Below are 23350 nucleotides of genomic sequence, written 5' to 3'. Positions count from 1 at the left end.
GGAGGGTATTGGGAGTCACTTGGGGGAAGGAAATGGGAGTCACTGGGGGGATACTGAGAGTCACTGGGGGGGCACTGGGGGGTCACTGGGGGGGTACCGAGAGTCACTGGGGGGGTACTGGGGGTCACTGGGGGGGTACTGGGAGTCATTGGGAGGGTATTGGGAGTCACTTGGGGGGAGGAAATGGGAGTCACTGGGGGGTACTGGAGTCACTGGGGGGGGCGAATGGTTCGCCCCCCCCCCGCTTCTCCCCCCCTCCCCGCCCCGCAGTGGTACGGCCCAGGTACCGCCTAACCTGCTGGGCGGCTCGGCGGGCTGTGATTGGCCGGCGGGCGGGCGGGGGGCGTGTCGGCGCGGCGCGATTGGGCGGGGCCGGCGCGGTGGGCGGGGTCGGCGCGGGTGGGTGCGCGGCGCGCCCGGCGCTGAGGGCGGGCGGCAAAATGGCGCTGACGCAGGGCACGAAGCGCAAAGTCTGCTACTACTATGATGGTGAGGGGCGAGGGCTGGGGGGCCTGGGGGGGCTCCCGGGGTGGGGGGAAAGGGGACGGGATGGGGAGGAGGGTGGGGGAGCGGTGGGAGGGGAATGGGGGTCACTGGGATGGGAGGGGTCTGGGGGGGAATGGGGGTCATTGAGGGGGATAATGGGGGTCACTGGGGGGGTAATGGGGATCACTGGGGGGGATGGGGGTCACTGGGGGGTAATGGGGGTCACTGGGGGGGGATGGGGGTCACTGAGGGGGTAATGGGGGTCATTGGGGGTAATGGGGGTCACTGGGGGGAGATGGGGGTCACTGGGGAGGAATGGGGGTCATTGGGGGGGTAATGGGGGTCACTGGGGGGGTAATGGGGGTCACTGGGGGGGGATGGGGGTCACTGAGGGGGTAATGGGGATCATTGGGGGTAATGGGGGTCACTGGGGGGAGATGGGGGTCACTGGGGGGGAATGGGGGTCATTGGGGGGGTAATGGGGGTCACTGGAGGGGGTAATGGGGGTCATTGGGGGTAATGGGGGTCACTGGAGGGGGATGGGGGTCACTGAGGGGGAATGGGGGTCATTGGGGGTAATGGGGGTCACTGGAGGGGGATGGGGGTCACTGAGGGGGCAGTGGGGGTCAGTAAGGGGGTAATGGGTGTCATTGGGGGGGCAATGGGGGTCACTGGAGGGAATAATGGGGGTCACTGGAGGGGGATGGGGGTCACTGAGGGGGCAATGGGGGCCAGTGAGGGGGTAATGGGGGTCACGGGGGGCAATGGGGGTCATTGGGGGTTAATGGGGGTCACTGAGGGGGCAATGGGGGTCATTGGGGGGGCAATGGGGGTCAGTAAGGGGATAGTGGGGGTCACGGGGGGGGCAATGGGGGTCACTGGGGGGTCAGTGAGGGGATAATGGGGGTCACGGGGGGGTAATGGGGGTCATTGGGGGGCAATGGGGGTCACCGGAGGGGCAGTGGGGGTGACTGGGGGGCTAAATGGGGTTTGCTGGGGGTTACTGGGCATCACTAGGTCGGTCCTGGGGGTCTCTGGGGCTGAGGGTGGGGGGTTTGCTGGGGGGTACTGGGGGTCTCAGAGGGTTACTGGGAGTACTGGTGGTCTCAGAGGGTTACTGGGAGTACTGGTGGTCTCAGAGGGTAACTGGGGGTACTGGGGGTCTCAGAGGGTCTCAGAGGGTTACTGGGGATCTCAGAGGGTAACTGGGAGTACTGGGGATCTCAGAGGGTTACTGGGAGTACTGGGGGTACCGAGGGTCTCAGAGGGTTACTGGGGGTACTGGGGGTCTCAGAGGGTTACTGGGGGTACTGAGGATCTCAGAGGGTCTCAGAGGGTTACTGGTGGTCTCAGAGGGTAACTGGGGGTACTGGGGGTCTCAGAGGGTAACTGGGAGTACTGGGGGTCTCAGAGGGTAACTGGGAGTACTGGGGGTCTCAGAGGGTTACTGGGAGTACTGGGGGTCTCAAAGAGTTACTGGGAGTACTGGTGGTCTCAGGGTTACTGGGAGTACTGGTGGTCTCAGAGGGTTACTGGGGATCTCAGAGGGTAACTGGGAGTACTGGGGATCTCAGAGGGTTACTGGGAGTACTGGGGGTACTGAGGGTCTCAGAGGGTTACTGGGAGTACTGAGGGTCTCAGAGGGTCACTGGGGGTCTCTGGGGCTGGGGGTCGTTGGAGGCCATGGCAGGGGGGCTGCTCTTTGTGTTCCCAGAGCAGCCTGTTGGTCCGTGGGTGATCTTGGAAGGCACAAAATTCTGTGTTAATTATGAACTAACTGTGTGTTGTGTGGGAAGTGTTGGGCAGAGCTGCCTCCTGTGAGCCCCTCCCTGCTGGAGTTTGGGCCCCACACCCTGCCCAGAGCTGCCCTCCCTCATTTACCCCCTGCTGAGGTTTTAATGCCCCTTTTTCCTCCTCTCTGCTCATTTCTGAGCTGCTGCCAAACCCCCCGGCCTGGCTGAGGTGCCTTCACTGGGGACAGGCACAGTCTGCAGGTGCAGGAGCCCACCTGGTTTGGGGCTTTTGTTTTCCACGCAGGGAAGTTGGATCTGGTGGGAAAATTCCCCCCCCTTTGGGTCTCCTGAGCCATAAATTCCAGGTGGGGAAGGAATGTGGGAAGCAGAGGGTGAGGAAAAGGGGATCAGAGATCCCCAAAGGTCTTTGGAAGGGTTTGGATGTAAATTCTCCTTTCAAAGCTCTTTTCAAAGGGACTTTTTTACCCCAGCAGATGAGGAGGGGTCTGTTGAGTTCCCAGTTTCTCCATCAGGATTCCTGGTGGGAATTGGCAGCACAGGGAGAGGCTCTGCAGGTCAGGGTTGGCTCAGGGTGTTTCTCTGACACCCCCAGGGGAAGATGATCCTGATTTTTTAAAGCTCCATCAAGTTTTGTGCTTGTGTTTTTCCAGACAGAATCCCAAACATCTCTTAGAAATTCCCCAAACTTGATTTAGGGATATATTTTCCTGCAGGGATGGTTTCCCTGCTAAACTACCTTCATAAATCTCAGAAAACAGAATTATTTTCAGTTCCAAGATGTATTTTACTGAAAATAATTCCATTTTCTGGAAAGAACAGAGCCCCCCATTTCCTTGTAGCCTCATGGACAGGTGAATTCCAGCAGCAGAGTCATTTGGGGGTGGGATTTTTGCAACATTTGCACCCACTTTGGCTGAAAATAGATCCATGTCCAGAGAAGGAAAAGCTCCAGAGCTGTGGGGAAAAGCAGCAGCTCCTCCTGAATGCTGATGAAATATTAATGCTCCCAACTGAGTCACCAGCCAGACTGGATTGAGCCTCCTCCTCTTTTTTTTTTTTTTAAATGGATCAGGAGTTGTACAACTCCAGGAACAACCTCAGCTGCTTTCCCAGGAAAATGAGGCTTGGGAGATGCTCCTGGGGCTGCCTGAGTTGGTTCCTCCTCTTGGCACTGTTTGCTCTGGGCCTCCTGCAGCCAAATCAGGCAGCAGGGACAGATCTGAAAGTTCAATTTCTGTGCTTTTCAGGAAAATAAAAGAGGTGCAGAATCATAGAATGGATTGGGTTGGAAAAGAGCTCTGAGATCAGCAAGTCCAACCCCTTGATCCAACCCCACTGGGATCACCAGCCCAGGGCACGGAGTGCCCTGGGCTGGTGATCACAGTGGGGTTGGATCAAGACATGGTGGATTCTCCCAGTGGGGTTGGATCAAGACATGGTGGATTCTCCCAGTGGGGTTGGATCTAGACATGGTGGATTCTCCCAGTGGGGTTGGATCAAGACATGGTGGATTCTCCCAGTGGGGTTGGATCAAGACATGGTGGATTCTCACTCAGTGCCACATCCACAGAATCACAGAATGGATTGGGTTGGAAAAACTCTCTGAGATCATCAAGTCCAACCCTTGGTCCAACTCCAGTCCCTTTACCAGATCATGGCACTCAGTGCCACGGCCAAGCTCAGCTGAAAAACCTCCAGGGATGGGGAATCCACCCCCTCTCTGGGCAGCCCATTCCAATCCCTGAGCACTCTCTCTGGGAAGGATTTTTTCCTGCTCTCCAACTTCAATTTCCCCTGGCAGAGCTTGAGCCCTCCCTTGTCCTGTTGCTGAGTGCTGAAAATAAGTTCCCTGGGAAAAGAGGGGGTTTAAAGCCCCCAATTTAGCAGTGGGGGAGTGAAGTGTGAGCTCAGCTTTGGGTGGGAGGGGACAATCCATGTGGGGATAGGAGCCTGCAGGGAGGGGACTTTGTTAGGCTGGTGTCCAAAGGGAGCTGGTGCCAGGCTGGGAAGGGCTGGGATTCCTCTGGGGGATCTGAGGGATCCTTCCCTTGTACTCAGTGCTGGGGAGGCCACACCTTGAGTGTTGTGTTCAGTTCTGGGCCCCTCAGTTGAGGAAAGAGATTGAGGGGCTGGAGTGGGGCCAGAGAAGAGCAACGAGGCTGGAGAAGGGACTGGATGTGGCTCTGAGTGACCTCTGAAACACCTCCAGGGACAGAGAATCCAACATGTCTTGATCCAACCCCACTGGGAGAATCCACCATGTCTTGATCCAACCATGTCTTGATCCAACCCCACTGTGAGCAGGGACAGAGAATCCAACATGTCTTGATCCAACCCCACTGTGATCACCAGCCCAGGGCACTCTGTACCAACCCCCTTTGAGCTGTACCAACCCCCTTTGAGCTGTACCAACCCCCTTTCAGGCTGTACCAACCCCCTTTCAGGCTGTACCAACCCCCTTTCTGGCTGTACCAACCCCCTCTGTGCTGTGCCAACCCCCTTTCAGGCTGTACCAACCCCCTCTGTGCCCCCAGGTGATGTTGGAAACTACTACTACGGCCAAGGCCATCCCATGAAGCCCCACAGGATCCGGATGACCCACAACCTGCTGCTCAACTACGGCCTGTACAGGAAGATGGAGATCTATGTGAGTGTGGGGCTGCTCAGCAGGGGGAATAGCTCAGAGGGTTTCATTGTGGAGCTTCTTCAGGCTCCCTGATGAGCCAGAGGGAAGGAAAACCTCACTCAGTTGTGCTGATGTGTTTCTGTCTCCTTCTGAGGGATGTTCTGAGACGTTCAGAGCTTTGGGCACTGGAAACTGCTCTTTCCCCTCTGTAAATTAAATTTATTCCCTGTCTCTGCATATGTAACCCCCTCCAGCAGTGCCTTTGGGAGTGACTGTCTCTCACTTGGGGCTGTTCCTGTGCAGTTGCTGGGGGATGCAGGGCTGGAGTTGCTGTTTCTGTGTCCTTGCAGCGGCCCCACAAGGCGAATGCTGAGGAGATGACCAAGTACCACAGCGACGACTACATCAAGTTCCTGCGCTCCATCCGCCCCGACAACATGTCTGAGTACAGCAAACAGATGCAGAGATGTGAGTTGGGAGGGGAAGTCTCCTCCTCCTCCTCCTCCTCCTCCTCCTCCTCACTCTCCTTTTGACTTTGCTGCTCGAGCAATCGTTGGATGGGCCGAGCCAGAAAGAGCTGAGGGAAACCCTCTGACCTGCCTGTCTTCTTTTTGGTTGTGTTTTGATGGAAACTCTCCTGAGTTCCTGAATTCCTCTCCTGAGTTCCTCTCCTGAATTCCTCTCCTGAGTTCCTGAATTCCTCTCCTGAGTTCCTCTCCTGAATCCCTCTCCTGAATCCCTCTCCTGAATTCCCTCTCCTGAATTCCCTCTCCTGAATTCCCTCTCCTGAATTCCCTCTCCTGAATTCCCTCTCCTGAATTCCCTCTCCTGAATTCCCTCTCCTGAATTCCCTCTCCTGAATTCCCTCTCCTGAATTCCCTCTCCTGAATTCCCTCTCCTGAATTCCCTCTCCCGAATTCCTGAATTCCTCTCCCGAATTCCTGAATTCCCTCTCCTGAGTTCCTGAATTCCTGAATTCTTCTCCTGAATTCCTCTCCTGAGTTCCTGAATTCCTCTCCTGAATTCCTGAATTCCTCCCCTGAATTCCCTCTCCTGAGTTCCAGAATTCCCTGAATTCCTGAGGCCCCTCTCCTGAGTTCCCTGAATTCCCTCTCCTGAGTTCCTGAATTCCCTGAGTTCCCTTCCTGAGTTTCTGAATTCCTCCGAGACCCTCAGAACTGTCTGGGACCCTCAGAACTGTCTGGGACCCTCAGAACTGTCTGGGACCCTCAGAACTGTCTGAGACCCTCAGAACTGTCTGAGACCCTCAGAACTGTCTGGGACCCTCAGAACTGTCTGGGACCCTCAGAACTGTCTGATGTGAAGCAAAAGGTACCAAGTGGGACAAACCAGCTGTGATGTGTGAACTTTCCAGCACACACCAGCATCTGCCACCTCCCCACTCTCCCCTGCACTGGTTGGTTGTTCAGCTCCTCCTCCTCCTCCTCACCAGGAAATGGGAGCAGAATCCTCTCCCTTTCCCATCTGCTCTGCCCTCTTGTTTTCTGCCAGGATGGATTGGTTTGGGGACCCTCTGGAGCTCCTGGGATCTGCTTTTCCTACAAGTCAGGAGCATCTTCCCTACAGCAAACCCCTTTTTGCCTCATCAGGGACCCCTCACCTTAATGACCATCTCAATTATCTGATCAAAGCATTCTGTTGGTGGCCACTTTGGGCCACTCACCCTTTGCTTTTCTGCTCTGAGGGGTGGTGTGAGCTGCGTGTTTTTTGTGGTTTCATCTCACTCATTGTTTTCTGTTCTCTCCTAGTCAATGTTGGGGAGGACTGCCCTGTGTTTGATGGGCTCTTTGAGTTCTGTCAGCTCTCAGCTGGAGGCTCTGTTGGTAAGATCACAACTCCTGTGTTCCTTTCCTTTCAATCAGATGTATTTAATGTAGTTCTGTCCAGGAAATGCATTGTTGGAGGGGGAAACTCTGTGATCCTGTTCCTGATTCCCTTAATAATGAGCTCCAGATTCTCCAGGCTCTGCATGTTGATGATTCCTCCCCATTTGTTAAACACCAGGCTGGGTTTCCTCCCTGGATATGGGAAGGGCTCTTTAAGTGGTGTAACAGCATCACCAGTGGTAGAGTTAAAACAAAACCACAGCAACAGGATTTAAATAAAAAAAAATTTAAAAAAAATTTAAAAAAAGTTGTTATAACCTTACTCTGGGCAGGCACAACCTGGGAAGGAAAGAACAGGGTGAGTGACCTCATCTGTTGGTTTTAACAAAAAGCCACTGATTGAACATGAACAAGAGGCTGGGGGGGTTCTCTGAGTTCCCTCAGAGCTGGAACATTTCAGTGCTTTCACAGTTTTCACACACTCTGTTGCAGAAGGGCAGGTGTTGGGAGCTGTTACTGTGCTCAGGCCTGAAAGCTTTGTGGTTGCTGCATCTCAGTGGCACCTCCAGGTCTGTGTTTCCTGTGAGGTGGTTCAGCAGCACCTCCCAGACTGGCTGCAGCTCTGTGTGAAGCAGCTCTGAGCTCTCTGGTCCCAATTCCATGGAACAGATCCCTTGTTTTGATCCTGGGGGCCTTGCAAAACGTGCAGAAAGTGTATGAAGGGCTGGGGGGACAGAACTCCTTTGCCTAAATGCATTCTCACTCAGTGACCTCAAGAGATGGTGGATAAAACCTTTCATTAAATCCTTTGTTCGGGGCCCTGAGAAATCCAGGCTGTGTTCAGTGTGACCTCAGCTGAATGTTGGGGACTTGTTTGTGCAGAGTTTTGCTGTGAGGGAAAAGTGGGAAGCAACGAGTGTGTGCAGAGAGAGCAGAGCCTGCATTTCCTTTCCTTTCTTCCCCCTCTTCTCTCTTTCTCCCCCCCTTCTCTCTTCCTTCCCTCCTTTTTCCTTCTTCCCCCTTCTTTCTTCCTTCCACCCCTTCTCTCTTCCCTCCTTCTCCTCCTCTTTCCCCTTCCCTTTCTTTGCCCCTTGGTGGTGTGTGGACACCTCCAGTGTCAAATCCTCGGGCCTGTGCTCTGGGCAGGACCTGACCAGCCCCGTGGGCAGGGCCTGCCCCTGCCCCTGCCCCTGCCCCTGGTGCTCACCCTGTCCCTGCCCCTGCCCCTGCCCCTGCCCCTGTCCCTGCCCCTGCCCCTGTCCCTGCCCCTGCCCCTGCCCCTGTCCCTGTCCCTGCCCCTGTCCCTGTCCCTGCCCTGGTGCTCACCCTGCCCCTGTCCCTGCCCCTGTCCCTGCCCCTGTCCCTGCCCCTGTCCCTGCCCTGGTGCTCACCCTGCCCCTGTCCCTGCCCCTGTCCCTGCCCCTGTCCCTGCCCCTGTCCCTGCCCTGGTGCTCACCCTGCCCCTGTTCCTGTCCCTGCCCCTGTCCCTGTCCCTGCCCTGGTGCTCACCCTGCCCCTGTCCCTGCCCCTGTCCCTGCCCCTGTCCCTGCCCCTGTCCCTGCCCTGGTGCTCACCCTGCCCCTGTTCCTGTCCCTGCCCCTGCCCCTGTCCCTGCCCTGGTGCTCACCCTGCCCCTGTCCCTGTCCCTGCCCCTGCCCCTGTCCCTGCCCTGGTGCTCACCCTGTCCCTGCTCTGCCCCTGCCCCTGCCCCTGTCCCTGCCCTGGTGCTCACCCTGTCCCTGCTCTGCCCCAGCCAGTGCAGTGAAGCTGAACAAGCAGCAGACAGACATTGCAGTGAACTGGGCCGGGGGGCTCCACCACGCCAAGAAATCAGAGGCCTCTGGTTTCTGTTACGTCAACGACATCGTCCTGGCCATCCTGGAGCTCCTCAAGTAAGGGCAGCCCTGTTTGTTTACCCCTCTCTCTGTCCCTCCTGCTGCCTCTCCTCTCATCCTTAGTGCTTTCCTCCCAGTCTCCCCTTTTTGTGGCCTTTTTTAAGCTGTGTTTTCCCAGGAGGGCTGAACCAGCTGCTTTTGGGGTGTCTCCCACAGGGCTGTGTGTGTCCAGCAGTGACACTGTGCAGGAAGCAGAAGCTTTTGGAGCATTGTGCTGTCCCTCTTTGTCCCTTCTCTCTGCCACCCACCCTGGAAAAGAGGGCACAGCTGGAATGTGTGACAGCTTCTGGCTCAAGGCAAACCTCAGTGGGAGGCTTGGGCAGAAAAATGCAGCTTATTGGCTGAATGTGAATAAACTGAGCTGAGCTGAGCCTGAATTAACTGAACTGAGCTGAGCCTGAATTAACTGAGCTGAGCTGAGCCTGAATAAACTGAGCTGAGCTGAGCCTGAATTAACTGAGCTGAGCTGAGCCTGAATTAACTGAGCTGAGCTGAGCCTGCCCTCAGCAGCAAAAGCCACTTTATTGTCCTCTGTGCTTCTGTCCCACTGCTGACCAAGGCCAGTGTCCCTCCTGTGCTCTGTGGGCAGAGCAGTCTGGGAACTGGCCCCACATTCATATAATTATAGAATCACAGAATGGATTGGGTTGGAAAAGACCTCCAAGATCATCAAGTCCAACCCTTGGGCCAACTCCAGTCCCTTTACCAGATCATGGCACTCAGTGCCACGGCCAAGCTCAGCTGAAAAACCTCCAGGGATGGGGAATCCACCCCCTCTCTGGGCAGCCCATTCCAATCCCTGAGCACTCTCTCTGCAAAGAATTTCTTTCTGCTCTCCAGCTTCAATTTCCCCTGGCAGAGCTTGAGCCCATCGTGCCCCCTTGTCCTATTGCTGAGTGCCTGGGAGAAGAGACCAACCCCCACCTGGCCAGAACTTCCCTTCAGGCAGTTCCAGACAGTGCTGAGGTCACCTCTGAGCCTCCTCTTCTCCAGGCTGAACACCCCCAGCTCCCTCAGCCTCTCCCCACAGCACTTGTGCTCCACTCCCTTCTCCAGCCTCGTTGCTCTTCTCACTTGGGTTGGAAGAGACCTCTGAGATCACCAAGTCCAACCTTTGATCCAACCCCACTGTGATCACCACGACTTGATCCAACCACGACTTGATCCAACCCCACTATGATCATCACGACTTGATCCAATCACAGCTTGATCCAACCCCACTATGATCACCACGACTTGATCCAATCACAACTTGATCCAACCCTACTGTGATCACCATGACTTGATCCAATCACAACTTGATCCAACCCCACTGTGATCACCAGCCCAGGGCACTTTGTGCCCTGGGCTGGTGATCACAGTAGGGTTGGATCAAGACATGTTGGATTCTCTGTCCCTGCTCACAGTGGGGTTGGATCAAGACATGTTGGATTCTCTGTCCCTGGAGGTGTTTCAGAGGACACTCAGTGCCACATCCAGTCCCTTCTCCAGCCTCGTTGCTCTTCTCTGGCCCCGCTCCAGCCCCTCAATCTCTTTCCTGACCTGAGGGGCCCAGAACTGACCACAACACTCAAAGTGTGGCCTCCCCAACACTGAGTTCTGCCTCCTGTTCCCCCCCAGGTATCACCAGAGGGTTCTGTACATCGACATCGACATCCACCACGGGGATGGAGTGGAGGAGGCGTTTTACACCACGGACAGAGTCATGACCGTGTCCTTCCATAAGTACGGGGAGTACTTCCCAGGCACGGGGGACCTGCGGGTGAGACCCCAAGGGCTGGCTGGGAACCCCCCTGGCATTGGCTCTGTCCCATCTCTCTGCTCTTCTGGGTGTTCCTGCTCTCACAGTTGACCCCCTTTGTCTGAGGGCAGAGCTGCAGGTGGGAGGCTGCTGGTTCTGGAGCTTTGTGCCTGTGATGGTGTATTTAACCCTTGGTGTCCCCGTTGTTATGCTCAGAAAGGGACATTATGCTGAGAAAAGGGGCTCTGAAAATGGTTTATTGCTCAGTCTGTAGCTGGTCACACAAGCTCTTGGGGGAAGGTTTCCAAGGGAGTGTGAGTGGGTTTATCCTGTTGGCATTTCCTCCTGTGACTCAGTTCTGTGTGTCAGTGAGTCATGGTGATAACTGTGTCACTCAGGTAGATAAGAGGTGTCACTCTGTGGCTTCTGGCATTGCCAGAACCCTCTTCTCAGGGGTGGAAAGTTCTTTACCTCTTTCTACATGCTTTATAGTGGAATTACATTTTCCTGATCTAAATTCTCTTGCCTTCCACCTGTGAGTTGTATTTTTTCAGCCCTGCCCAGAGTTTGTTCTGGTACAGCTTCCACTGTGCACCAGAAATGAAATAATTGTTTTTAACAAGTTATTTTTAATAAGACACTTGGTTATGAGAGTGATAATAGAAATGTAGATATATAGATATATGATTTTAAAGTAAAAATAGATTCAGTGACTGGACAGGGTGGTCAGTCCAGGCTGGGACTGTGGCTGGCTTAAAGTTCAGAGGACACTGCTGGAATCCCAGGCTCCCCTTCCCAGTTTGGAGCAGCAGAATCTCTATGTTCCAGCTGGATCTGTGGCAAGCTGAGGTCTCTCCCCTTCCCTCCAACAGGACATTGGTGCAGGCAAAGGCAAATACTACGCTGTGAACTATCCCCTGCGGGACGGCATCGACGACGAGTCCTACGAGGCCATTTTCAAACCTGTAAGTGACCCCAGCTCTGCCCAGTGGCCCTCACTGTGTCCCTGGAGCTGTCAGTGACCCCAGCTCTGCTGGGTGGCCCTCACTGTGTCCCTGGAGCTGTCAGTGACCCCAGCTCTGCCCGGTGGCCCTCACTGTGTCCCTGGAGCTGTCAGTGACCCCAGCTCTGCCCAGTGGCCCTCACTGTGTCCCTGGAGCTGTCAGTGACCCCAGCTCTGCCCAGTGGCCCTCACTGTGTCCCTGGAGCTGTCAGTGACCCCAGCTCTGCCCAGTGGCCCTCACTGTGTCCCTGGAGCTGTCAGTGACCCCAGCTCTGCCCAGTGGCCCTCACTGTGTCCCTGGAGCTGTCAGTGACCCCAGCTCTGCCCAGTGGCCCTCACTGTGTCCCTGGAGCTGTCAGTGACCCCAGCTCTGCTGGGTGGCCCTCACTGTGTCCCTGGAGCTGTCAGTGACCCCAGCTCTGCCCAGTGGCCCTCACTGTGTCCCTGGAGCTGTCAGTGACCCCAGCTCCCACTGTGTCCCTGGAGCTGTCAGTGACCCCAGCTCTGCTGGGTGGCTCCTACTGTGTCCCTGGAGCTGTCAGTGACCCCAGCTCTGCTGGGTGGCTCCCACTGTGTCCCTGGAGCTGACAGTGACCCCAGCTCTGCTGGGTGGCCCTCACTGTGTCCCTGGAGCTGTCAGTGACCCCAGCTCTGCCCAGTGGCCCTCACTGTGTCCCTGGAGCTGTCAGTGACCCCAGCTCTGCTGGGTGGCCCACACTGTGTCCCTGGAGCTGTCAGTGACCCCAGCTCTGCTGGGTGGCCCTCACTGTGTCCCTGGGGCCCTTCTCTGGGGACACTGATGGAGTTTTCTGTGACAAGGCTCACCAGGGGCTCTATTCCCCCGAACAATCCCAGCCTGTCCCTGAGCTCCAGCCTGTGAGAGCCCCAGTGTTCAGGGCAGGGAATGGGCAGCTGTGGGAGCACCAGGGATGCCTTCCCGTGCCTGGGTGACATGTGCTGCTGTGACAGTGTCCTGTGGGGGGCCTGTCACAAGGGCTTTGTTGTTCAGGTGATCTCCAAAGTGATGGAGACGTTCCAGCCGAGCGCTGTTGTCCTGCAGTGTGGATCGGATTCCCTGTCTGGGGACAGGCTGGGCTGCTTCAACCTCACCATCAAAGGTGAGCTGGCACCACTGGGGGAAGGAGATGCCATGGAAAAGTTTGTTCCTGTGCCATGAGTGTGACTTTTCCCCCCTGTTTTTGCTGCAGGTCATGCCAAGTGTGTGGAGTTTGTCAAGAGCTTTAACCTGCCCATGCTGATGCTGGGAGGGGGCGGCTACACCATCCGAAACGTGGCCAGGTGCTGGACCTATGAGACTGCTGTGGCTTTGGACACTGAAATCCCCAATGGTAATGCCCCCCTGGAGCCCTGGAGCAAGGCTAAGGACACTCTGGGACAGCCTGGGGAGGTGGTGCTGCTGCTGGGGAGAGGCAGGAAACCTAAAATTGCTTTTGTTACCTCTTCACTGTTACTGTGGGAGAGCTTTTGGATGTGCTGTAGCTGTTGTTGTTTCATTCCAGTGACAGCTTGGTGTCTGTTCCTTTCAATTTACCCACAGAACTTCCATATAACGACTATTTTGAGTACTTTGGACCAGACTTCAAGCTCCACATCAGCCCCTCGAACATGACCAACCAGAACACCAACGAGTATCTGGAGAAGATCAAGTAAGTGCTTGGTGCCCTGGGGGGCTGCCCCTTCCCTGGCACCTGCAGGGCCCTGCCAGGCTCTGCTGACCCAGCTGTCCCTGCCCTGGGTGGGCACAGGCAGAGGCTCTTCGAGAACCTGCGGATGCTCCCGCACGCCCCGGGGGTGCAGATGCAGCCAATCCCTGAGGATGCTGTTCAGGAGGACAGTGGGGATGAAGAGGAGGATGACCCTGAGAAACGCATCTCAGGTGAGTGTTTGTGCCTGCCTGGGAGGAGCCTGTGCCTGCCAGAGCTGGGCTGGAGCAGGGGCATGTTGGGATTTAGGTCTGCCCAGTTCTGGGGGCTCAGTTTGAATCCATCCCCACCTCTCTGGGGGATTCTGTGAGAGGGGCAGCTCTGCAGGGCTGGGGGATTCAGGGGGCAGCTCTGCAGGGCTGGGGGATTCAGGGGGCATCTCTGCAGGGCTGGGGGATTCAGGGGGCAGCTCTGCAGGGCTGGGGGATTCAGGGGGCAGCTCTGCAGGGCTGGGGGATTCAGGGGGCAGCTCTGCAGGGCTGGGGGATTCTGTGAGAGGGGCATCTCTGCAGGGCTGGGGGATTCTGTGAGAGGGGCATCTCTGCAGGGCTGGGGGATTCAGGGGGCAGCTCTGCAGGGCGGGGGGATTCAGGGGGCAGCTCTGCAGGGCTGGGGGATTCAGGGGGCAGCTTTGCAGGGCTGGGGGAGTTCCACTGCCAGATGATAATGGAGAAACTCTAGACTTCAGTGTGAGAATTCCAACAGTTGCTATGATGTAGGGACAGAATCCTTTCTGGGAGACTGTCAGGTGTGATGCCAGAAGTGTCTTCCATGCTGAAAATGGTGGTTTGCAGCCAGATTGGTCTTTAGATCTGGCAGACAGATTTCTCAGTGGGAGGCTGGTTAACCTGCTTATGCTGTCAAGTCTAGACATCACACTGTACCTAATCCAAGCTGTCCATGTGATCTTGGATCTTGGGCATGAGCAGTTGGGAGGGATGAGTTAAAAGATGCAGCAGGTACAGAGATAAAGTGTTTTTATCGTGGCCTAATCCTGACTTAGCTCACTCCAGTGAGTAGATGTACTCAGGGAATTAGAGCCTGGAGCCTCCTGACTCACAAATCTGCTCAGCCAACCTCTGTCCTCTCCACCCTCAGTCCGGAATTCCAACAAGAGAATATCCTGTGATGAGGAATTCTCTGACTCCGAGGACGAGGGGGAAGGAGGGCGCAAAAACGTCGCCAACTTCAAGAAAGCCAAACGTGTGAAAGCAGAGGAGGAAAAGGAGGAGGAGGAGAAGAAAGGTGAGCAGGAGAGCTGGGGCCTGGAGCTCCCCCTGGAGCCCTGCCTGGCTCGTCCTTTCCTCCTGCACTGCTTGGTGTTGTCTTTGTTTTGTTCCAGATGAGAAGGAGGAGGAGAAAGCGAAAGAGGAGAAAGCAGAACCCAAAGGGTGAGTCTGGTGCCCCCAGAGGGATGTGGGGAGGGGTCAGGGCTGGCTGTGGCACTTTGGGGGCTGTGACACTTTGGGGGCTGTGGCACTTTGGGGGGCTGTGGCACTTTGGGGGCTGTGGCACTCTGGGGGGGCTGTGGCACTTTGGGGGCTGTGGCACTTTGGGGGGCTGTGGCACTCTGGGGGGGCTGTGGCACTTTGGGGGCTGTGGCACTTTGGGGGGGCTGTGGCACTTTGGGGGCTGTGGCACTTTAGGGGCTGTGGCACTTTGGGGGCTGTGGCACTCGGGGGGGCTGTGGCACTTTGGGGGGGGGCTGTGGCACTCTGGGGGGGCTGTGGCACTCTGGGGGGGCTGTGGCACTTTGGGGGGGCTGTGGCACTTTGATGGGCTGTGGCACTTTGGGGGCTGTGGCACTTTGGGGGGGCTGTGGCACTTTGGGGGCTGTGGCACTTTGGGGGGCTGTGGCACTTTGGGGGGGCTGTGGCACTCTGGGGGCTGTGGCACTTTGGGGGGGCTGTGGCACTTTGGGGGGGCTGTGGCACTTTGATGGGCTGTGGCGCTTTGGGGGGGCTGTGACACTCTGGGGGCCTGTGACACTCTGGGGGGCTGTGACACTCTGGGGGGCTTTGTCACAGGTTCTCAACAGGCAGAAGTTGGCAGGTGTTGACCAGCCCACCTGATAAAACTCTGCCAGAGCCTTCTCTGGGCTCAAAAATAAAAATATTCCACCTTCATTCAGCAAAGTGTTATGAAGTTCAGCTGAAGATGGGCCAGACCAGCAGCACTTTCAAGGCTGCAGCTCTGGCTTGTTGTTGGAGCCTGGACACAGCCCAGGCTGCCTTTTTAAACCAAACCTTTCCCTCTTTGCTTCCCCAGGGCAAAGGAGGAGCCAAAGGCCACCTGAGCTGTCCCTGCTGTCCGTAGCTGTTGTAGGTTGGAGCTCCTGGGTTGCTCCTGTCCCACAGGATCTCTATTTTATATATGTTTCTGTATATATTTCTATATAATTGTATAAATGACTTGAGGACTGTAAATTATTCCTTGCTGCACTCCTTGCTGGGAGCAGAGGGGAGGATTTTGGGATTCTGGGAGCAGCCAGACCTGCACTGCCCACCTTTGGTGACTGGGAAGTTTCACTCTTGCCTTCCACTCCCTCCTCAGTGTGTCTGAACCAATCCCTCCCTCTCCTCTCTCCTCTGAAATAACCTTGGAAAAGCATAATTTAAGTAGAATTAGTATCAGCATTTCAGGTTAGGTGGAAAGATGGCCATGAATTCTGGGGTTTTTTTGGTTGTTTTTTTTTTCTCTTGTGGTTTTTCTTTGTGTTTTTTTTTCTTTTGTTGTTTTATGGGAGAATCCAAGTTCCCAAATGCAGCCTGTGAGAGACCATTCCCTTGGTCTTCAGTTTGGCTCCATCATGGCAAGGAACTGAAGAGCTGGTGCCACTTCTCAGGGTCAAACAGTGCAGTTCTTGAATGGAGTTGGTTCCTCCCTGCAGCAAATTGTGGAAAGAGATGAAGCAGCTTAAAAACAACTTGAAAAGTGCTTTTTTTTTTCTTTATTTTTTTCCCAGTGAATCAGCCCCAAGGCCCAGATCTGGAAAATACAAAATGGAAACCACCCCTGTGTGGTGGCTCAGTTTTCCAAGCTCTCTCCCATCCAGGGGCTGTGGCAGCATTTGGCACCTCGAGGGAGGGAAGGGATGGAGTTTTTATACCTGTTTTTCTACCCCTGTGCCCCTTTTTTGGTGGGGGACAGTGAGTTCCTGCCCCTCTGGCTTTGCTTGCCCTGCCCTTGGCTCCCAGTGCTGATCCTTGGGCTGAACCCCCTGCAGGAACCCCCAGCCTGGCTGAAAACCCGCCTTGTTGTGTGTCCCTGACTCCAACACCATCCTTGCTTTGACCTGAACTTCCAAAAATGTTTCCAGATTGAATCCTCCTCTCAAGGCCAGTAAACACCAAGAGCCTTTTCCTCTGTTGCCTTCCCGAGGGAACAGCAGATGGGGCTCCGAGCGTTGTTTTTATCGCTCCTTTCCCTCCTCCCACACATTATCTCACCCCCGAAGGTCTTTTGTGACCGGCTCTGCCCTTTCTTTTGCCTCTCCTTTTGTGCAGCCCATCACTGGCTGAGCTTTTGGTGCAAAGACCCTGCGAGCAGTTCGGTTTTCAGGCACTTCTGCCTCGCTGCTCTCCTTTCTCAGGGGGATTCAGAGGATCTGGAACCTCCCCAGGGAGCGCTGCCCAGGGCTCCAACTCTGACAATGCTGCTAAAACTTAACACAGGTTATTTTTCAAAGGGTTTATTTTTTTAAACAACTTCTTTTCCCCTTTTCCACCGTGAGTTTTTGTAGCCTCTTTGGATCCTGCTCTTCAGTGTTTGTATGTGAAAGGAGAGCTCGGTGTAATTCGTGTCTGGGGAGGGGGGGAGATACATTGTGGTTTTTTAAAGATGAGTTTATTTTGAATTTTGAGAACCTTTTTAATAAAACTGGTACATTTCTATGGTTGGTGTGAGTCTGGCCTGTTTTCTGCTGAGAGGAAACACAGTTTGGGGGGGAGGGCAGTTAATTTTCAGAGCCTTTTCTGGGTGTGATGTAAAAATCCCAACAAAAAACTCCAGGTGTAATAAGGAAACCCCTCCTGAGTCTTTAATCCCACCCACCAAAATGTTTCATTTGAAAGACACATAAAAAAATTAAGTTTCATGTGTAAATATCTGATTTTCTCACTTTTTACTTTGTTACTTTTTTTCCTTTTCCCTGAAAAATTGTTTTAGTCTAATTTGTAAATGTTTCATTTTCTTATTCTTTTTCCTTTCCCTTCTATTTTACAAATTAACCCAGAAATTCTCCAAATACCAAATTCTCCAAATACCACAAATTTGGGGGTTCTATTTGCTCACAACTTCAACCAGGGGTCACTGGGGATGTTTTTGTCCCAAATTCCAGCTGGATTTTCCTCCATCACCATCCCTGGTGCCCGCTGGGTCTGTGGTTGGAGTTGCAGCACTTTGTGATGCTCAAAAATAAAGGAATAAAAAAAATTATGGGAAGGGCTGATCTTAATTCATGTCTTGCATGAACTCAAGTGGTTTTTCCTGATGTTGGAGCAAACAGGGACTCTTTAATCTAATTAGGAGCAGGTTAATTGTGCAGCTGATTGGCCTGAAATGGCCACAGGACCCAAATCTGGTGGGTTTATGGTTAAAACCATCAGCTTGGTGTGGGCACAGCTGGCACTGAGAGCAGAGCCCACAGTCCCACCCGCCCCTGCTGGCACAAAGCCCACCCCATCCCCATCCCCATCCCAATCCCATCCCGATCCAGCGGCATTCCCGGGGTTTTCCAGCATCCCTAAAATGGCTGCCAGGCTGCGGCTCCGGCGGCTCCACCAAGTGCCAGACCCTGAGCCAGCTCAGGGGGCACAGCTTGGCCTCCAGAGGGGCTCCGAGTGCCCCTCTGTGCCCCCCCTGGGCACTGGGAGTGACCCCCCTGCTCCCCTGGTGGTGCTTCCCAAGGGATGTGCTGATAAAACCTGGGAATTTTGGGGGCGTTTCCACCTACCTGGGGCAGCCTGGCTGGTCCTTGCCCTTGCCAGGGGGTGCCTGTTGGGCAAACAACGGGATTTGCTCCTCTCCGTCTGCTTGGGGAGCCAAAACAGCGGGAGGAGGTGGAAGGGGGAGCTGGGGTGGGAATGGGGGGAAAGCTGGGACGGGAATGGGAATGGGGGGAAAGCTGGGACGGGGATGGGAATGGGGGGAAAGCTGGGACGGGAATGGGAATGGGGGGGAATGGGAATGGGGGGAAAGCTGGGACGGGAATGGGAATGGGGGGGAATGGGAATGGGGGGAAAGCTGGGACGGGAATGGGAATGGGGGGAAAGCTGGGACGGGAATGGGAATGGGGGGAAAGCTGGGACGGGAATGGGAATGGGGGGAAAGCTGGGACGGGAATGGGAATGGGGGGAAAGCTGGGACGGGAATGGGAATGGGGGGAAAGCTGGGACGGGAATGGGAATGGGGGGAAAGCTGGGACGGGAATGGGAATGGGGGGAAAGCTGGGACGGGAATGGGAATGGGGGGAAAGCTGGGACGGGAATGGGAATGGGGGGAAAGCTGGGACGGGAATGGGAATGGGGGGAAAGCTGGGACGGGAATGGGAATGGGGGGAAAGCTGGGACGGGAATGGGAATGGGGGAGCGGGGACGGGAATGGGGGGAAGCTGAGATAGATGGGAATTGGGGAGCCGAGATGGGAATTGGGGAGCCGAGATGGGATGGGAATTGGGGGGAGCCAGGATAGATGGCAATGGGGAGCTGAGATAGGTGGGAATTGGGGAGCAGGCCCTGAAATGGAGAGGCAGCTCCCAGGGCCGTGCTCCTTCCTCCCTGGGAAAAATCCACCTTTCCTTGGGGAAAAAAAAAAGCATCTTTCCTTGGGGGGAAAAAAACCAAAACACCTTTCCCTGGGGAGAAAAAAAAAACACCTTTCCTTGGGGGGGAAAAAAAAAACCACCTTTCCTTGGGAAGGAAAAAAAAAACCACCTTTCCTTGGGAAGGAAAAAAAAAACCCACCTTTCCTTGGGAAGGAAAAAAAAAAACCCACCTTTCCTTGGGAAGGAAAAAAAAAACCCACCTTTCCTTGGGAAGGAAAAAAAAAAACCCACCTTTCCTTGGGAAGGAAAAAAAAAAAAACCTTTCCTTGGGAAGGAGAAAAAAACCACCTTTCCCTGGGAAAAAGCCACCTCCCTGCCCGTGCAGGTGACAGCAAAGGGACAGAGGCACCACTGTGCCTTCATTGTCCCTTTGTTAAGGAAATCTTTGCTGCCACTGCAAGGCTTTTGTGCTCTTTTCAGCAGAGAGGAGCTAATCCTGCTCTAAAGCCACGAAAAAAAATGATTTAAATGGAAGAATCCAGGCTTAAAATGGGAATTTCCCCCAGTAACCCTCAGTGTGAGAAAAATGCTGGATTTTTTTCCCTCCCCCCCCAGTTAAAGCTGGGTTGGATTTCTACAAAACCAGGACCCAGCAGCCAGTTGAGCAGCAACCCAGGGCAGGGACAGGCCTGGTGTGGGAAAGTCCTTTGTGGCTGTGGCTCTACATCTGCTGCAAGTCAATTAAGTGTGAGCAGTGATTAAATGCAGCAGCTGTCGAACTAAATAAGCAACTGCATCTCCCCTGGCCCTTCCCTGGCATCCAGGACAAGAAGGACTCGAGCTCTCCCATGAAGGGGTCACCATTTATTCCTTTCAAATGTTACAAGAAAGCCCATACAGCTTTTTTTGTTTCGTGGTTTGGTTTTCTTTTTTTTTTTTCCCTTTCTTTTTTTTTTTTCCCTTTCTTTTTTTTTTTTGTTTTTTTTTTTACAAGTTAGAAAATTGCAAATCAAGTGTTTTGGCCATTAAAAAAATTATTTACAGAGAAAAAACAACGTTGCTTCACATTATACAGCTGGCAGGGCCCCTCTGTCCACCCCACACCCTGGAAGTTCTCCCTTAGAAGCAGAATTAAACACAGCAGACTTACAAGCTTTTATGGTTTTAAGCCAATATAAGACATTATAAAAAACTAACCAGATTAGCTTTTAAACCATCCATCTCTATAAAAAGCACAAAATACTTTAAATGAAGTCAGAACCAGGAATGTAAACTGAGAAATAAAGAAAAAAAAACAAAACAAAAATCCATCGAACAGTCAGTGGGCTCGGAAAGCTGCAGGGAGGGGAGAGGGCACAGCCTGGAGGGATCCGGAGCTGTTTCCTCCCCAACTGTAAAACTCCAGGGATGTCCGGGATAATCTTCCTCCAGTTTTCCAAGGATTCAGGTAAAACTACTCCGAGTGGTGGCCGTGGAATCCAAACCAGCTTCTCTACCGGGGACGGGGAGGGCGAGAAACACCTCGGGGGGCGTGTGGGGGGTGGGCGTGGGGTCAGTCCGGGCGGGGTGGGCAGTGCGGGCCAGTCCGTGGCGTTGCGGGGTGGCCGGGGCGGGGCGAGTGTCCCTCGGGACCGACCGTGCCCGGGCCGTTCTTACTCCTCCTTCTGCTCGGCGGGGCTCGCCGAGGGCTCGGCTTTCGACGGCTCCTCCTCGCCTTTGGCTGTGTCCCCGTGGCTCTCCCCCGGCTGCTCCTCCTGCTCGCTCCCTCCGGCCGCCCCGTCCTGCCCGCGGGGGTCGGGGCCCCCCTCGCTGCCCTCCCCGGGGCCCCCCCGCTCCTCCGGGCCCTCCTCGGGGGGCGCCGAGGGCTGCGCCCCCCCCGCGGGGCTCTGCTCGCCCGGGCCCTGCTCCTCCGTGGGGGACGAGCCCGAGGAGTCCCCGGCGTCCTTCTTGCCCTTCCGAAAGGAGATGCCGCTCAGCTTGAAGGATTTCTTGAACGAGAACTTCTTCTTCTTCTTGGGGGCGTCCTTGGGGGCCGCGCCCTCCTCGGCTTTGGGGTCGGCGCCGTCGGCGGCGGGGGCGGCTTCGATGGTGTCCCCCCCGCCCGGCTCGCCCTCGTTCTCCTCCTTGGCGGGGTCAGCCGAGCCCGTCCCGTTCTGGGGGGTCGCCTCGCCCCCCGCCTTGGGCGTCATGTCCCCGTTGTAGAGCACGTGGCCGTTCTCCTGCGGGGGGAGCAGCGTCAGCACCGCCGGGACCCCCACCCCGACCCCCAAAACGGGGGGCACCCCCGGGGGCACCGGGCGCTGCCAAACCGTGGGAAGGGGCACATCGGGCACAGAGGGGGCACCCCAGGCGGGGAAATGGGGTGAGGGGGGTACTGGGGGGTGCCCAGTGGGGGTAAAAAGGGGCGCACCGGGCAAGGCGGGGGCACCGAGACGGGAAAAAGGGGGAGTTCAATCGGTGGAAACGGAGATACGGGACATGGTTGGGCACCCAGACAGGAAAAAGGGGGGGTTCTGTCGGTGGAAACGGGGATACGGGGCATGGATGGGCACCCAGACAGGAAAAAGGGGGAGTTCAGTCGGTGGAAACGGGGATACGGGGCATGGATGGGCACCCAGACAGGAAACAGGGGGGGTTCAGTCGGTGGAAACGGGGATACGGGGCATGGATGGGCACCCAGACAGGAAAAAGGGGGAGTTCAGTCGGTGGAAACGGGGATACGGGGCATGGATGGGCACCCAGACGACGAACAGGAGCGCACCGGGGTGGGGGCGCGGGGGGTGCCCCGCTGGGAGAACGGGGATTTGCAGCCGGTGGAAATAAGGACAGCGGGCACAGCGGGGCGCCCACCGGGGAAAAGGGGGTGCAGGGGGCCTGGGGAAGGGTGGCACGGGGGGCACATCCGCGATGGGGGGGGGCCACGGCGCTGCCACCGGGCGGCGCCCGCGCTCCACTCCCGTTGCGGGGCGCGGCGGCGGCGGGACCCGCCCGGTGCCGGGGGGAACCAGGGGCGCGGTGCGGGCGCTGCCGCATCGCCCGCTGCCCGCCTGGCAGGGAGAGCCCCCTCCGTGGGCACAGGAACCCCCCCCGGCCCCGCCGCCCCCTCCCCGCCGCGCCGCCCGCCCCGCCTTTGTCCGCGCTCCCGCCCGCCCCGACGGGACGCGGCGCTCCCGGAGCCCCCCGGACCCACCTGCCCGTTGGCCTTGGCGGTGTCGGGGTCGCCGCCCGCCGCCTTGGAGCCCTGGCTGCCCATGGTGCGGCACGTCGGGAGTGGCGGCCCCGCCGCGGCGGCTGCGCTGGGCGGGAGTGGGGCGAGCCCCCCGCCCGCCGCTGATAAGGAGCGGGGCGGGGGCGGGACGGGGCCGAGCCCGCCCCGGGGGCGGGGGGACCGCGCTGGAGCCACCGCCCCGCCGGCACCGGGCGGGGGGTTCCGGCGGCCACACAGTCCCCTCCCCTCCTGTGCGACCCCCGGGGGTCGGGGCGGCCCCGGTGGGGTGAGAGGAAGAGGCGGGAGGTGCCCCCAGTCTCCTCTGCCCTGGGGGGTGCCCATCCCAGCCCCACCATCCCGGGGGTGTCGCCCATCACGCCCCAGCCACCCTGGGAGGGTCCAGCGGTGCCACTTGTCCCTTCCCCATCACCTCCAGGGCAGGTTGTGCCCCCAGTGCCACCCCACTCCGCGCCTTCCTGAGCACCCTGGCACACAGACAGGGAGGTCTGTGCCCTCTGGGTGCTCCTCCTTCTGCCTTCCCGGAACAGGAGAGCTCAGGAGAAAAGAAAATGGGACTAAACTCAAGTGGACGCCAATTCTGGCAGGGGGCCCTGCAGTGTCCCTGCTCTGCCAGGGGTCCAGCAGTGCCAGTGGGGGATTCATTCCCAGGGGCTCCCATGGCACAGCTGGGCACAGCTGGATTTCACTGGGGGTTCCACTCCTGGGGGCTCCTCTGGCACAGCTGGATCTCACTGGGGGCTCCCCTGGCACCAGGCACAGCTGGATTTCACTGGGGGTTCCACTCCTGGGGGCTCCCCTGGCACAGCTGGATTTCACTGGGGGTTCCACTCCTGGGGGCTCCCCTGGCACAGCTGGATTTCACTGGGGGCTCCCAAACCCCAAAGTGCCAGTCCAGGACTCTCCCATTCCCTGGGCAGCTTCTCTGGGTCACACTCCCAAGTGCCATGCCCTGAGCCCTGAGCTCTCGGAACGTTCCAGGCACTCAGCACCCTGCTGCCCCCCCAGCCCCGTGCCCAGCACCCAGCTGTGCCACAGAGCCCTGGCAGGATCAAGGCCAAGTCTCCGAGGGGAAAACAATGTCCTGCTGTGCACATTCCGCCAACAAGGTCATGTTTTGTCTCTGGGCTCCCTCCCTCCAGCACATCATCTCACCCCCACTGGAGCGAAATTGCTGTTAATTAAAACAGGCAGCATCTTCCTGATTGACTTTTGGGTGCCAGTTGATGAAGGCCTTGGATGGCTGCCGGGAGCAGCAGCCAGGCTGAGTGGCCCAGAGCTGGG

General features: G+C 56.6%; 2 protein-coding genes across 2 annotated transcripts; one reads left to right on the top strand and one right to left on the bottom strand.

Moving 5' to 3' along the window:
* Positions 1-402: 402 nt before the first annotated feature.
* On the top strand, positions 403-16969 carry HDAC1 (histone deacetylase 1). Its single transcript, XM_071576816.1, has 14 exons — positions 403-489; positions 4775-4887; positions 5217-5334; positions 6636-6710; positions 8467-8605; positions 10229-10370; positions 11222-11314; positions 12362-12470; positions 12561-12701; positions 12911-13019; positions 13119-13249; positions 14175-14321; positions 14419-14467; positions 15345-16969. Exons 1-14 carry the CDS (start codon positions 441-443, stop codon positions 15370-15372), a joined length of 1443 nt encoding a protein of 480 aa, XP_071432917.1. The 5' UTR covers positions 403-440; the 3' UTR covers positions 15373-16969.
* A 2715-nt stretch (positions 16970-19684) lies between these two features.
* Positions 19685-22162, bottom strand: MARCKSL1 (MARCKS like 1). The gene is made up of 2 exons (XM_071576703.1): positions 22031-22162; positions 19685-21059 (listed from the first exon to the last, which is right to left on the bottom strand). The coding sequence occupies exons 1-2, from the start codon at positions 22091-22093 to the stop codon at positions 20493-20495; spliced, it is 630 nt and encodes a 209-aa protein (XP_071432804.1). The 5' UTR covers positions 22094-22162; the 3' UTR covers positions 19685-20492.
* Between the last annotated feature and the right edge of the window lie 1188 nt (positions 22163-23350).

Source organism: Pithys albifrons, chromosome 24 (assembly GCF_047495875.1).
Source record: "Pithys albifrons albifrons isolate INPA30051 chromosome 24, PitAlb_v1, whole genome shotgun sequence".
In the NCBI taxonomy this organism is placed as follows: domain Eukaryota; kingdom Metazoa; phylum Chordata; class Aves; order Passeriformes; family Thamnophilidae; genus Pithys; species Pithys albifrons.
This window is presented reverse-complemented; position numbering and strand designations above follow the sequence as displayed.

Excerpts from the sequence above, each read along its gene's own strand:
- HDAC1 (XM_071576816.1), top strand. The coding sequence starts at position 441 with ATGGCGCTGACGCAGGGCACGAAGCGCAAAGTCTGCTACTACTATGAT. Across the intron at positions 6,711-8,466 it reads CTCAGCTGGAGGCTCTGTTG|CCAGTGCAGTGAAGCTGAAC; the intron begins GTAAGATCACAA and ends GCTCTGCCCCAG. Across the intron at positions 11,315-12,361 it reads ACGAGGCCATTTTCAAACCT|GTGATCTCCAAAGTGATGGA; the intron begins GTAAGTGACCCC and ends TTTGTTGTTCAG.
- MARCKSL1 (XM_071576703.1), bottom strand. The coding sequence starts at position 22,093 with ATGGGCAGCCAGGGCTCCAAGGCGGCGGGCGGCGACCCCGACACCGCC. Across the intron at positions 21,060-22,030 it reads CCGCCAAGGCCAACGGGCAG|GAGAACGGCCACGTGCTCTA; the intron begins GTGGGTCCGGGG and ends CTCCCCCCGCAG.